This window comes from Monomorium pharaonis, chromosome 7 (assembly GCF_013373865.1).
Source record: "Monomorium pharaonis isolate MP-MQ-018 chromosome 7, ASM1337386v2, whole genome shotgun sequence".
Classification (NCBI taxonomy): Eukaryota; Metazoa; Arthropoda; class Insecta; order Hymenoptera; family Formicidae; genus Monomorium; species Monomorium pharaonis.
This window is the reverse complement of record NC_050473.1, coordinates 11,488,830-11,504,234: the sequence shown is the minus strand read 5'-3', so window position 1 is coordinate 11,504,234 and position 15,405 is coordinate 11,488,830. Positions and strand designations below refer to the sequence as shown.

Here is a 15,405-nt window from a genome sequence, read left to right as displayed (position 1 = left end):
TCTAGTGGGGAATATGAAGCTGCTTTCTTCTTAGCGAAAATTTAATAAGGCCTTACCATTGTTGAATTCTCATATCTGCGCCAAGCATCTTACTTGGCATTATTTAATGTTAAGTGGAACGTATTCTAAAACTCATTTATATAAGTAAATTATTGTCTTATATTTAAAAAAATCGATATTTTTATCTGTAACTTGTATGAGGTACAAGTAACATAAAAAATTTTGATTATCAAATCTAAGTGTACATAAAATGTACATAAATATAAAAGAACATTTTTTTTAAGTAATATAAATTTTTAAAAATATAAAATATAATAGTGTAGACTTGTAAAGAATCAAACCGTTCACACGTTTCTGATCGAATAACCTACTTTTTTGCCTCTATAATAGTCTTAAAAATCATGATTTACGTTTTCTTTTGCTGTGAGCGCACGCTATCCGTAATTATCGGTTGACTCGTCCTGATCACGAACTGCATCAAATGTAATTTTACACATTGATGCGAGAGACGATTCAAAAGTTCACGGGTCAAGGAGCAGAGGAGGAACGGCTTTAGAAAACTCTGAGAGCTTTCGAGTTTTCCTTTATTTTATTGGTACACCATTTCTTTCTCGTACATAACGATCGTCGCGACTCCGGCCGTAATCTGGCACAAAATGTATCGGATTTCGCATCGGTGACAAAATCCTCGGGTATACTCGATTCGAAATACTCGCTGTAACGCCTTATCAAAGCGAGTTATATTATATGCGTATAAGCGTCGTCATTACCGATAACGTGCACTATTTACTGAAGATCGGCTTGCAATGGAATGTTCGAATTCTGTCGTAATAACGTATAGGCCGACCAAATAAAGTGCACATATCATTGTCACGCGAAAGTATATTTGACTATGCACTAAATTGTTTCTCTCTCGTAGTAATCGATAGAGAAAAAGGCAAGGCGACAATTGTTCCTGATCTGCCAAATTACCGTAATTCTTTACAATGCAGCATGTATAAATGGTAAATGCGTCGCATTAAAGCAACGGACCTAATAATCGAACAAACGCATCATTGAACGTCCTGAATAGTGACGACGTATTCGTAATTAAAATAATCTTCGATCGTTCTCAAGACTGTTTGCGTTGGAATGATTCCAGATGACAGAACGCAATGGGAAACAGTTATATTCTACACTCTACAGCATCGATTCATTTGCGTTCTTATTCGTAATATTACGAACACTGAAATTATTTCCACTATCGTTGATTTCCACTTCGTGAAAAGTCATATTTACAAACGTGGTCACTTAATCTTGCTTAATTATAATGTTTTTGATACACGACATCTTCTATACCACAAATTCAAACTTAACTTTGTTAATATAATTCGATTATCGCACAATATTAACATTAATTAATCAACAAGGCGGTGCACTATTAATCTTACATGGTTCTACAAACAATTTCTTTGCGATTAATCTTCAAAGACAGACCCCCATACTCAGGTGTTGCTTATGGAAGCCTAATATCAACGAAAAATTACATTGCTAAATTAGCCAGTTTATTGTATTTGGAAAAGACTGTAACTACCATGCTTTTACGAGTTGATTTTAATCCAATTCTGTCGATTGCATGCACTGTTCAACAAAGCTTGTTCTATCAAACAGGATGTTCTTATTTTTCGACTGTAATACACAACGAATACGGATATCAAAGATTCAGTAGCCTCAAGATAATTTATATTTGTCTTGTATATATGTACGTATATAATATAAATATTTTTTGTAATTGTAATTGTACATTAGTCAAGAACTAGAGTTTTGCGTGATAAAAACAGTAAAAAAAATTAATCTTCCTAATCATATTATTAAAGATCAGAACAATAAGTCAATTTATCTAGAAATTATTTTTCTATCATAATCCGAGTTGGTTCATTTTATGTGTCAAATTTAATTTATAGTTGAACGACTTTTTAATCAATCTTAATTAGTTTTAACTGTTTGTGCTTTTCTGCGAGATTGCGAATCTCAAGAAACCAACCAACTAAAGAAGTTACATCCCTTAGAACATTGCATTTAAGTCAAATTGCGATACTAAGTATAAAGAGGCGATAATAGATTTTTGATTTGCACTCAAAGATTTAAGCGGAATTTTTCAAAGTCTATTGCATGCATATCATTTAAATGATATCTTGAACAATATCTTGAACAATAACTAAATTGTTATTAACTTCAATATTAGTCAAATAGATCTTTTAGCATGACTTTGATGGAGAGAATTTAAGTGCATTTATTATCGAATCTATTTTTTATTATGTATCCTACGAGCAATAAGGAAAATGACTCAATGGCAATTATTTGCAACAAAATCCTATTTTCAGTTGACGGAAATGAAATAATTGATAAATCTTATTTAGATACAGCTTCTACATTAATTTTGCATTCTTATTGATAGATTTGGTATTTTCGTGAAATTATATTCTTGATGATTTGTGATAACTCAATCAAAGATAAAAATTTGTTCATTGATTTCTGTTAAATTTGTAATGTAGAATCGGAAAAATACTCAACTCGAAAAGAATATTTTAAACCATGACACCGCGTTGTGCCAACAATTGTTTTCTTTGGTGAAGACTTGGCGAATCCACAGTAATCTCGTCGTTCTTCACACTATCAAATGACTTGGAGGTTTTAAAATTATTTAGGACATTCAAACAACTGTTGTTCGTCATCTCAAAAGATTTGGAACTCCTTAGTGACGCGCTAGCTAACTTTCTGATAGTGTCCGAGATAGGATACTTGAAGTCCACTCTCTCCTTTTCTCTCTCTTTAATTCTTTGATTATCATTGACTACCAATAAAGAACCTTTCTTCTCTGTTGTTTTCTCTTCTTGGTTATCTACTTCAGAATCCTCGTGTTTCGTTCTCTGGCTCTCGCTTCCATCGGTTCTACATGTCGATTCAGAATTATTTTCTTCTTTGTTTGTAAATAGCTCTAATCGTGGATGCTTGCTTTCTTCTTCGTCTTCCTTCTTATCATCTTGACCCAATAAAGATTTTGGTGGCGCCTCCACGTAACCACTCTCATCGCTGTCAGCCTCCTCGTCGAGAGAATCCAGAGTTAGGAATGAGGTTTCCTCGTTTTGCAAAAATTCATGACCTATCCTGCTAGGATACTTCTCGTTCGCTCGTCTTTCCCTCTTCTGCGGGTCTTCAATCCTGTTCATTATCTCTCCCCTTGGCCGGTAATCCACCACATTGTCAAGATCTTCGACGTCCACGAAATTGAACATGTTTGAAACGGTGTCCTCCATTTCCTCTTCTTCCTCCTCCATTGATTCTTCTTCTTCGCTTAAGGGAAACCTCTTCATAGAATCAATAGGTTTAAAACGGGGACTGCCGGTGCACGTCATGAAGTGCGGTGAACCTTCGGAGTTTCTTCGCGGTCCTAGCCCTCTGCCGACTCGGTCCTCCGATATGATAAATCTTCTGTTCAATCCTCGCTGATCATTTTGATCTAGAAAATGTATTTTAAAGGTGAGCAACTTATCAAGAAAAGTGACATTATAACTTCACGCACCAACTGGTACGACTTGTCGAGCAACTGCCCTTTCGGCACAATTATGCAAATATTAAAGTACCCCTCTAAAAAACTTTATATAAGTATAGATACATTTAAATAAAAAAAATTTAATATCGTACAATCTTAAATATTAAATAAAAACTGTGGAAAATAGGTACGATAAAAAAATCAATTACAAGTTTATCAAGCCAACGTTTCGACAACGGTTAAGTAATTAACTGCTTATCTGCTCGTAACATTGAAATATTGTAGCGTTGAAAAACTTGCGCTAGTCAGAATAAAATTACACTTTATCTATTTCAATTATCCATAAAGTAATATAAAAAACCAACTTTATCTTACTCGACCATTTACTACGTTTATGTAACTAATTTTACAGGATATCTCGTAAAAAAAATTGAGAAAAATTTGAAATACATCGTTTCTGTAAAAACGATGCATTTACATCATCCAACAAGATGTGCCATAAAAAAGATTTCAAAACTTTCTTTCGAGTTTCGAATTCCTGATACGATCGTGATAAGTGCGATAATCAACGAGCAATACTAACTCTGCGCGAGATGCTCCTCTGGGCCGGCGGCTCTCTCTTCGCTGGTCGCTGTGCTGGCGGTTTCGCATCCGCTCGAAATGCTTCCGTTTTCGTCAGATTCGCGATGCAAGGCATCCAGTAATCTGGCTATCCAGCCATCTTGATCCTCCCAGCTATGCGCGTTCTCCAAGGAACGCAGTTCCTCCAGCAGCCTCTTCTGTTCCATCTCCTCGGCCACCGTGTCTTCCTCGATTGCCGACAGTTTAGGCGCGCTCTTCGACCTCTCCAAGGGTGGCCGATAGTTTTGGCCGCCAGTGCTCAGAAGAAGCTTTCTACGCGGCAACGACGGATTGTCATACAATGCGTTTGCCAAAGACAATCTGTAAAGATTCATAAAAACTATGATAATAAATCCAAATGTATAAGTAATATCGTTTCTTTAAGCTACGAATTTCATAACAAACGTCGCTTCTCTTCTTAGCAATGATTTAATAAAAATTTTGCGTGTGAGAAAGATTTTAAATTATTCTTTCTGTAGCAATTTTATGATTTGCTTACGAGACATTTGTCATCTTTTGTCGAGTTTTGATTTTGGTGGAAAACAAAAAAAAAGTTTAATTTATAAAATAATAAAAATTATACGACTCATTAACTTGACAAGCTCTCTCTCTTTCTCTGTTGTTGTTCCTTAGTTTTCCTAGCAAAAGAAACTCCGGCAACACGATGGAAAGAAAGTAGCGAATTAGACGTATTAATGCAATTCCAGCGGGAGTGCTAGAGTACACGTTTGACCTACGACTTGGAAACACTGACCCGAATGCACATCGCCGTGCAGCGGTCGCTTCCCGTCCTGGATCGTGACTCGATCGCGCACATAACGATCTACAACGATCGTGACCGGAATCGTGACTTCCACATGCAGTGGAAGCACGAGCGTGCGTAACTGCGCGCATGCATCCTCCTTTGAGAACGAAGATGGAAAATTTCTCTCCTCCCCTCCCCCCCCCCCCGATTGAAGCAGGGGGAGCACCTGCATGGCGGCCGACGTAACGCGAACGAGGAAACGATAAAAATGCGAGGAATGTGCGATGGTGCGCGCCGCTGCCCGACATTGAAATGAGCCTAACGGAAACTCTCGGAGAATTCTACGTTTGAGAAATTGTGCCGCGCGCGAAATCGTAGCCGGTTCAATTTCAACGAGCCGCTAATGATAAAACAGGCATGTCATTAAGATACGCGTATTTAGATAATTTTCATAATTAAATAATTAAAAGCAATAAAACGATAAGAAGATTGGAAAAAAAAGAGACTTGAAATTATTTCTAGCATAAGCAGCGTAACGCGAACGTACTTTGTAATATCCTGTTAATTCTCTCACAATTCTAATACTAAACAATACTTCACTAATCCATTAGCACCTGCTAATTCCCACTAATTATTTGCCAATCTTGGATAACAACCGTTAACAATTCCCGCTAATATCACGATCCCTGCAAACTCCCCAACTTGATTCGCCTCTAAGTTTCTCAAGTAGCTCTCTTTACGGCAGATCAATGGGCGCGCCACTGAAATAGCCCTCCTTTTCTCTCGGCTCGTTTATGCCTCAGTTTACTTTTAGCGGCGTGATACCGCTGCTCTCACCTGGCGTTTTGCCTGGAGACCTTGTCCCGGCGGAATTCCATGAGCGCCTGCTGCAGCCTGGTATTCAAGACCGAGGCGAGCCTTCTTGCGGTGGACTCCTTGCTGCAGAGGGCCGCGTGACACCTCAATTCGGGCCTCAGTCTACGGCCCTCGTGTCGATACACCCAGACAAAGAGCCGCGGGTGAGAGGCCGGGGCCGTGCAATAAGTCACACGGTGAGCCCAGTACTCGGTGAGGCCGTGGTCCTTTGTGGTCGCGGTCAACCCACCGTTGGTCACCGTCAGCCTCATGGAGACGTCGGGCCTGTTGCTGGTTACGTAGTTCCGCCACAGGGTCGACACGGGCTTCTCGACGCAGCCTTCGCCTGTGGGAAACGTCAAGCGTTAGTATGATAGAATTAATTTCAGAAATTGTCGTTAGTAAAGCTAGAGGTATTGCTGGAGAAACACGCTCCCTTGGAGTTCTAGCGTTTTTCTTTTACAAACACTCGCGGAATAATGTAATTTCAGGAAGCTCGACGAGGAGGATTATCCGAATCCGCGCTCCGTCGAAAGTAATGTCACGCTATATGCCGACGTCGCCGCGCCGTACTTTCTACGGTTCATTATGGACACTGACGCATAATCAGACGCGCGCAGAAATGCCGCCTCTCGCACGACACGGCACGAAAGGTATGCCGCGCGGTTCAGCGAAGTATGTCACTTTAGGACAGATCTTGCATGCGCGCATACCTAACGTATATATGTACTTATTACGACATCCCAGACGCTGCGTTCGAGCGTGCGAGAGACGTCGGCATGTACGTATACGTACATACGGGCGAGATAGAACTTCGTTCCACGTACGCCGGGGCATATTCCTGACTTTCGATACAGTTCGATTCGCCGCTGCGCGCCGTCTTGTAGGCGATCGCCAATTTAGAGCTGCAGGAAACGCAAGTACAGTTACTTAGAGCTCGAAAGCAAGCTAAGCCAGCAGGCTGAAATAGAGGAAGGAGACAAAGAGAAGGAAAGAGAGAGGTAGACGGAGGTAGAATGCAGGTGTAGGTTAAGCAAGAAAAAGGAGAAACGAGACAGAAAGAGAGAGGGCGACTTGGGACAGGTGATAGGTGCACGCTAGTATCTCTTGACCCGGTATTCGCGAAAAAAAAAACCTCGAAAGACTTCAAAATGACTAAAATTTCAGTGATCTCTTGCAAAACAGCATGTGTGGCACGTGTACTACCTGCTATCGATGCAAATGCAGGTGTTCGCACTCTAATCTAACGAAGCAGTAAGAAATTAAATTCCAATACGAGCAGCTAGAAAATTGATCTGAAACAGGATTTTTCTTCGCACTCGTGGCAGATTCCATCGCGTCGGCATCTTTGCGGACGTCACACGTTGCCGCGCGAGGTTCTTTATAATTACAAATTGTACTCAACTAGAGCTCCGCAAGACATATAAATCAGATAAATTAATCGCACAAATGTTTGCGAATGTCACGGAACTTCAATTGCTACGTCAATCGATATCGATGATCGTGAGAGATAATTGCCGGCGAAGAGTCGACTTTCTAGGACAAAAAAGCCTTATGCGTCTCAAGTGATATTTTAGATCGGTCATTATGCAAATAGCATACGTTACACGCAATTCTGTGACGTCACAGATTGATTTTGCATGCAAAACGACTTGATAACGATATATTTCTGATGAGACGGAAAACAAGAAGCATAGAATGATAAAAGTAACAAACAGCACGAGAAACTAGGAGATAGAAATTAATTTTAATGTTTAAGATTTGATGGATTAAGTAATAAGGTCATGAATTTCGGTTTTAATTTCATCTGATCGGTTAATCAAAGAATTTTTATTGGGTTAAAAGAATTTGTAGAGGTTCGAAAACCTCTAAGTAACTTTGTCGATTATGATTGTATAGATTCGAATGCTTGAAGAATTATGTGATGGATTGTCGCAACACGCTATACAGAGTTGAACTCGACATCGCGCAAAGGATTAAATATATTTATTATATATTAATTCCTCGCACGTCAAAACATTAACGCGATAAGCAGGCTATTACGACTTACAAAAGAATGAAGAGTGTAACATGCAGGGTAATTGGCATCAAAGATACAATAATAAAGAGCTTAAGCTGTGTTACGAGCTCTTAATATCTCTATGATCGTTATACATGCGCGATCAAACAATTGCGAAATGTATGCAAGTGATAACTAGTGATTGCAAGAGAGAAAGCACATCTATAAATCAAGAGCAGCTGAGAAATGTCACTGCGCCGCGAACACTTTCTTGATATCTCTATTATCATAATACACATGATCAAATAATTATTAAATAAAACAAACGACAGCAGGCACTATTACATTACGAACAGCACTACTACTATATGTTTAAATAGACAAGTGAGTTCCGTCAACCTTTCACACGAGGCCGAGTGGTGTAGATAACGAAATGACGTGGAACTGAAACACGTATGTATGTTTATTGAATCCCACGTGCACGGAGATAGAATTTTATAATCAGAAGCGGATGACTAAGAGGCACATTGATTTTTGAATAATATTTAATCGACCTCGAGGTGAAGTGACTAATCGAACGTCTGTACAGGATCAAATCTTCTGGAATCCGATAAATCTGTTATTCCGAGGAAGATGCGATTCCCGATTGTTATTTCATCGCGTGATTCCGCAAATCGATTACTTTCGCGATACTCACGCAAATCTTCGGAACTGTTTGCACCGAGAAGAATCTCGTTTTCACGCGAAAGGCGTTAAACGTTAAAATATGAGCGGTTTCTCGCAGTTTAACTCGTCACGATTAAAATCTAAAAAAAAAAAAAAAAAAAAAACGCCATAAGTATCTCTTGTTTCCAAATGCAACACCGAGAGAAAGCACCGCCACCGCGGTGATCGAGATCCGCGCCGCAATCCAACTGTGACCGGTTGAATCGGTGGAAAAAGGCCATCGAAAATCGCATGCAAATGAACCGGCGGGTCCAACAATGGACCTACCGTCTGCGGAATTTGCGTATGGGAAGCCTTACGTGTATACCCGTTGTGGGAGCAACATTTTATTCCGAGCGTGTCCGGAGAAAGCGCGCGGGGAGATTCGATAAAAGCGATCCTTCGCCGCAGGTGAAACGGCCATTGGCGTGCCGGCGATGTGTTCCTTTCCGTTACAACAATTTTTCAAACGAAAGGCTCCCCCGCGAGAGTAAAGAGAAGCGAACCGGCGGAAAAATTCTTCTCGCTCAAATACAAAAGCAGATTCGATTTTTAATTTCAGCTCGCGCCATGTGCGAAGTATTTACTACGCACACACATTGTACACGTTTCATATATATATTATTTATATACGTGTCACTCATATTTGTATAATAAAGTTAAAAGGTTACATAAGAAACAATGCCCTCAATTTTTCGATTAAAAGCTTGCAGCTTATTCACCGAACATTTTCCAAGTCTACGAAAAATAGTGGAAGGGCGAGGATTAAACTGAGTTTTTTTAAAAGAGAGAATATTTACTGTACACATATATATATATATATATATATATATATATATTCGCACGATCTATCGAGCCGTGCGAATATTGCGATCGAATTATCGCGAACGGAAAAACAGGCGGTCTGGAACGACGCGGAACGGGAAGCAGGCAACGGCGAGAGAGGACCCGTGGCACCTCGTGCAGTACGACCGGGTCGTCATTGCCATCGGACTGTAACACTCTCGGCGTGCATTTTTGCGGTTCGATATTATTTTCAATTAGAGATAATGCCGCGACCGCCCGTCGTCGATTTTCCCTTCGTTAGCCGCCGTCGCGCGCATCCACGCGATCCTCCGCCCGGGGATTTCGAGAAAACGCGCCTGCGTCGCGGAACGCCGCGCGAAACTTTCCACCGAGAAAACGCCGTTTGCATCGCATGACGAGAGCGAATGTCGCGTGCGCATTGTGCGCGGCCGAAGGATGAATAACGTTCTATGGATGTGGAGTAAACGGTGCGGTAACGGGGTCGCTTTATTAAGCACGGAGAGCCATTGTCGAGAAGACCCGGGCACTCACGGGCAAGAGAGCCCTCGTGCGTCATCCACTTCGCATAATTGCTGCGACCACGTTTCTGCATCAATCATAATTTACTTACACTTAATTATAAATTATCTCGAGAGCGACAGTGAGTGTTTTCAGTCCACCAAATAAGTGGTAACACTGTAGTACAAACAAACGTACAAGTTGGAAACGGCCGTGATTCGCTGTATTTTTAAAGAGCAAACGAAATCAGTACGAGCGGCTGGATAATGAGTGGTTCGATTGTTTAACTTGACTGTTTAGAAAAATATAAAATATTGAACGTATTTTAATATCTTCATTTGGAAAAGATTGTAAGAAAATATCTCGCGGAAAGAATAATTTTTTCTGCATTGATTTATCGTTATCAGTAATAATGAAGAATGATATAGTCGTGTATGCCAATGTATCATCATCAGTTGCTTCATTGTGGAAGTATACCTTCAATAGGATGCGATTTATAGTACGCACGATATGAAACTACGCATATAAATATAATTAATGATTAATATTTCAGTGATTTGCTACTAATACGAAAATATTTTTGGATTTATTTCTTGATGTGTTGCTCTTTTAAACCGCAAAGCTCTAACCTGATAATTATACAATATGCAACGCTCTAAAAAATCGACGGAGAAGTCTTAAAAGCGTAATAATTTAACGACTTGGCGAAAATCTCGAGACTTCGTCATACGTGACCGCACGCTATGTTTTTCTCGCCGACATTTATCGCATACTTTTTTACGATTAATCGACTTCAGTGTTTTTCACGAAATGACTTGTCGTCGAATATAATCCAGAGTTAAAGAGTAAGACGCGTATTTAGATCAAACAATTCATCACTGTTGGAAGTAAGTGCATGAATATCACACATTGATGTGTGTCCCCCGTTTCAAGACGTCTATGAGTGTGTGAATTTTTACAAAACGTGTGAATATGACACACTTTAATACGTGAATTTAAAAATTCATACACTCATAGGTATCTTAAAACGAGGGACATATACATCAATGTGTGATATTCAAACTTACTTTTAACAGTGATGTTGTGCATTTGTCGCCACAAACACAGCAATCATTTTTAGTTACATAAAAACAGTTACATAAAAATGCGCAGGTAGCATGACATTACGTATATTATTAAGTTGACAGTTCGTAAGATATTAAATCCAAAGAAAATTGCTTCATTAATTACTTTATATATTATTAATTAAAATATGTTCTTGGAATTCTTATCTTTTTTAACATATGCTTTACGTTAATTATTCTCCTTATTTTAATAGCTAACAACGAGTTAATGACTCTTTTTATCAATTCTAAGAAAATCGAATATTATTTTTTTGCGAACTCATTTATTATTTAGAGACACTACTTACTTTACACGACAATTCTTGAAAGAGCCAATTAGAATTCCTGAGAAAATGTGTACCAGATTTTTGAGGGGAGAAAAAAAGAAAGAAAACTTAATTTCCTTATGTGCATCAACATCACGTATCGTGATTCTAAAAATGGGTTACTGTTTTCACAGAAGTGAACAAGTGGGTAATCAACGAAAAGCGAAACACATTTTAAAGTTTCTAATATCTAACACAATAGTCAGTAAAAAATGTAAGTGTTTCCAGAGTTTCGCATTTTCTTGGTATAATTCGCATATCAGACACGCACGATTACGCAATTTATCGCGACGATGGAATATTCTGAGACGCATGTCCTTATCACTTTCCAGGATCGCGATTGAATTTAATTGGAGCGACACGCGTACTTTTTAATGTCGGGCAAATCACACGGCTTGCAAAAAAGAAAACAAGAATATTTGCGCGTGTTTGCGAGATCAATTTCACATAATTACGATGTTTCTTCAGAAACCAGAAGACGATTTGCAATTTCTTTTTTAAGTTTTAAGCTTCTTGTGATAATAATTTAAAATTTAAATAACAATTTTAATATTAACTTTCTGTCACTCATTTGCCAAGGATTTCTCAATCATAAATATTTCCTTTTTTCATTTGTTATAATTAAGAAAATTAACATAATCTTATAAACCCATAACACATTCATCACGTTTCGATGTAATGTGGATATTATGTAAATTATTTATTATTAATTGCAATTTTACATCAGATGACAACCGGAGAAAAACGTGAAGATTCTATTATATATCTGTATTATATAATTACATTTTATAAAAAATTATACATATTTTACAAGACCTTTTATATATTATGCATTGGGTATAGCTAAATATCAGATTTAAAAGACGTAAATAGTAACAAAATATGAATACCAGTTCTTCCGTTCAGCTGCTACATGAATAATTTAGTATCTTAAAGTTAAATTTCGTAAAAATTCTCAACAATGATAATATAACGTCTAACAGTTTTGCGTATAACAAAATCTCTCATGAAAAATTCAGATATTTCTTTTACCGAATAAATACGTTATGCTAAAGAGGAACAATTGTAGCTTGTGGCGTTTTTTTTTCTCCAAATTGCACCTTTTTTTTTATGTAAACTAAAAATGGCCGGAGAACAAAAAAGATCGCGTATTCTTCTGGAAGGCGACGTGAAGGTCGACGAGAACAAGTTCGGGGCAAAACTGGAAACGATCACGTGAATTCGATGAAGGACCGGTAGCGACGTATATACACGGAGCTTTCTTATAATTTTTTATTCGTCGAATCGCGACCTCGGCATGGAGTCACGCCGATAACCCTCACAAGCTAAGTCACAAGCGTGAGTCTACGCGCTACTAGTGCCGGCATAGAAACGGCATTCCGGAATATTAAAAATAGATTTTATGCATTGGTCTACGAGGCTATCGTGTTTTTGTCTTTTTCCTGAATTTTAAATCTAATTTACGTTTTAAAATCGTTATCGATGCTTTAATAAAAGAGATTCAGAGTTAAAGTTCAAGATTTTTTTCCAAGTTTTTGGATTCAATGTTTTTATATATATACAGGATGTTTCAAAAGTGAAGATCAATTAACTTGAAAAGTAATAAAAACAAAAATTAAGCAAAAAAGCTAATATAAATATCTGGAAAGGCGTTGTTTTCAAGTTATCATAATTATTTATTAAAACTTGAAATTGGTTTGCTTTAGAATTTTTTGCTTTCCAATTTTTAAAAATTGAAAGAAAAAATTAATTAATAAACTAAAATTTCCGATTGATGCATGCAATTAAAAAATGATAGAATATATCTCTTTTACAGTTAAATCTTAAAAATCTATATATTTTATGTTGTTATTGTAAAGCAAAAGCAATACCAAATTGTATGTACCCTGCCATTAGACATCGATTTCGATCATTGCGACTCGTTGTAACGTTAATCAGCGCGATAAGGCCACGGCCGCCTTATAATAACAGGAGAAATAATTTTTAAAGAGCAATGAAATTAATCTTATACGATATGTGTTATTAAGAGGAAATACAGATTGCACGTACACATACGCATATCAGAGCGCACGTCACGTCAGTGTGGTTAAGTTATTCGCGATTGGAAACTCCGCATTTTGCTTTTAGACCCCTCACGTATGTATCAGCGTGCATTGATCAAAAATACAAACACGTCGGTTAAACCTGTCGCGATAAAGAGTCGAAGACGCTATTTATAGCCCCGTGTGTTCACGCCACTATTTGGTGCTAAAAGTAAAATTGCCTTTATGCTTGCCATCGCCTATTTTAAAAAAGATCCATCGGTGATAATTTCGGTAAATAAATCCTCGACATTAAAATGTACGATTTTAAAAGGGGGAAAAAAAAGGAACGCTCTTAAAGGCGCGGAAAAATGTAAAGAGCTCTTCAAAAATCTCGAGACTCGATTCCTCGCGCATCGCCATGTTTCCTCTCCGACGGTATTTGTGTCAGTAATGTGTTTACTTACTTCTCTCTGTGAGTAGCGTATTTGTAATTAAAATGTCTGATCAGCTACGCGCGTCCGACTTACTTCTTCTTCCGATTTCTCACGCTTAGCGCGAAATGTGACCGGTCGATTCCGGTTACGGTTTTGTACTTATTATAAAATCGTAAGCTGCTAATACCCGGTACCGCGAGGTACGATCGCTATCCGCGCTCGCAACGTGTAATACGTCACGGCCGGCCGGTATCCCGCATACCCGAATATCACCCCGAGGGACAGTCGCGAATTAATTAATCGCCAAACGGGGCGTTAGCGCGAACCGTAATGGCGATCGGCCGGCGACGATTGAGGCCGATCCGGTCGGCGGCAAAGATATGCAGAGAAAGTCCGACCGGCCCCGCGCCGTGTACGCCTATGTCCGGTCATTGCACCACATAATTCCTTCTACTTTTTTTCACCTCGCGCGCTCCACGGCGGCCGCTACGGGTGTCAGAACGGAATTTCATCGAGAACGCTTCCCGCGCGTTATCGCGATATCGACATTACGACGTTACGTTTCTCCACATCCTCGTTCAGCTTAGCCCGGCTCGGCCGAAGCTACCCCCGTCAACCGGAAAGGCTTCGCTTCGAGTACCAAGAAGGGGGATAAAAACGGGGAAGCGGGACGTGTGACAGAAGGAGTCACGTGCCGCCTCTCACGTTCGCACGAGAGTCTCGCGGTTTTAGAAGTTGCACACACTTTTCTCCAACGGTGCAAATTCTTCGGCGGACTTGGAGCCGGTTTTCGCTCTCGGCAGGGGGTCTCTGGTAAATAAATTTACGCGATCGTGTCCTCTCAAGTTACAAGATTGAGTAACCTAAGAGCTAAATTTTTATTAAATCTTTTACTTTTACTCTTTTACTAAGAGAGACCGTAAACAAAGTTATTAATAAAGCGCCGAAGTTGCAGGATCTTTTAAAAGACAAATAGTATGAAATATCATCTGTTTCCCAATTAAATTCACAGCGGCAGAGAAATATATATTACTCTTATTATCGTTTATCCGCGTCAGATTTCTCTTAATTACCAATTAAGAGATTAATTAGGATTCTTGGCGTGTGTCAGCAATCACCGATAGCAATTTGTTCCTAGTCGAGGAATATGCGACCAATCTTCAGGCTTCGAATTTGCGCTCGCTTCGAGAAAAAGATCTTTGAGAAGGAAGCTCGCGAGCGAGATGATTTAACGAGAACGGCGAGTTTCACAGGCGGCGAATGCCAATACAAAATTGATGGTGACCTTGCTGCTGCTTGATGATGCATCGGTTGTAAAAAGTATCGTTCGCTTCCGGTTATTCACGCGTGCCAAGGCTGCACGATCGAGGAACGCGCGTGTATACGCGAAGTGTATCTATCGTTCTTAATTGCCGCTTATATCTGGATACGTAATTACCGATGATACATCGAAGCGCGCGGGCCGAATTCTTTTCATTCGACAACTCGAATGAACTACCGATAAAATATCGGTCGCGTTACTTTCGCGCAAATATAATGGGAACGCGCGATTTGCATAGGCATTCGCGAACAAATAGACTTTAGGATAAATCCTAACGATCATCCCGCTCTCAATATACGAGTACTTGGGGGACGACAAACCTGAGGAGCGTATACAACTCAATTAATTGTGATTAATGAAAGAACGGTTTGTTTCGTAGACATATTATTTATCATAAGATAATCAATTCAATTTAACATAACTGCTCGGGGGATA

The 15,405-nt window shown here is 39.1% G+C and overlaps 1 protein-coding gene across 3 annotated transcripts in view; it reads right to left on the bottom strand.

Moving 5' to 3' along the window:
• Positions 1 to 567: 567 nt before the first annotated feature.
• Positions 568 to 15,405, bottom strand: part of LOC105838677 — a 50,093-nt gene continuing 35,255 nt past the window's right edge. For all 3 annotated transcript variants that reach the window (XM_012684406.3, XM_012684405.3, XM_012684404.3), the window contains 3 exons: positions 5,736 to 6,099; positions 4,116 to 4,474; positions 568 to 3,499 (listed from right to left, as the gene is read on the bottom strand). In XM_012684406.3, coding sequence (XP_012539860.1) covers positions 2,568 to 3,499; positions 4,116 to 4,474; positions 5,736 to 6,099 — 1,655 coding nt within the window. In that variant the 3' untranslated portion in view covers positions 568 to 2,567. The remainder of the gene's footprint in view (positions 3,500 to 4,115; positions 4,475 to 5,735; positions 6,100 to 15,405) is intronic.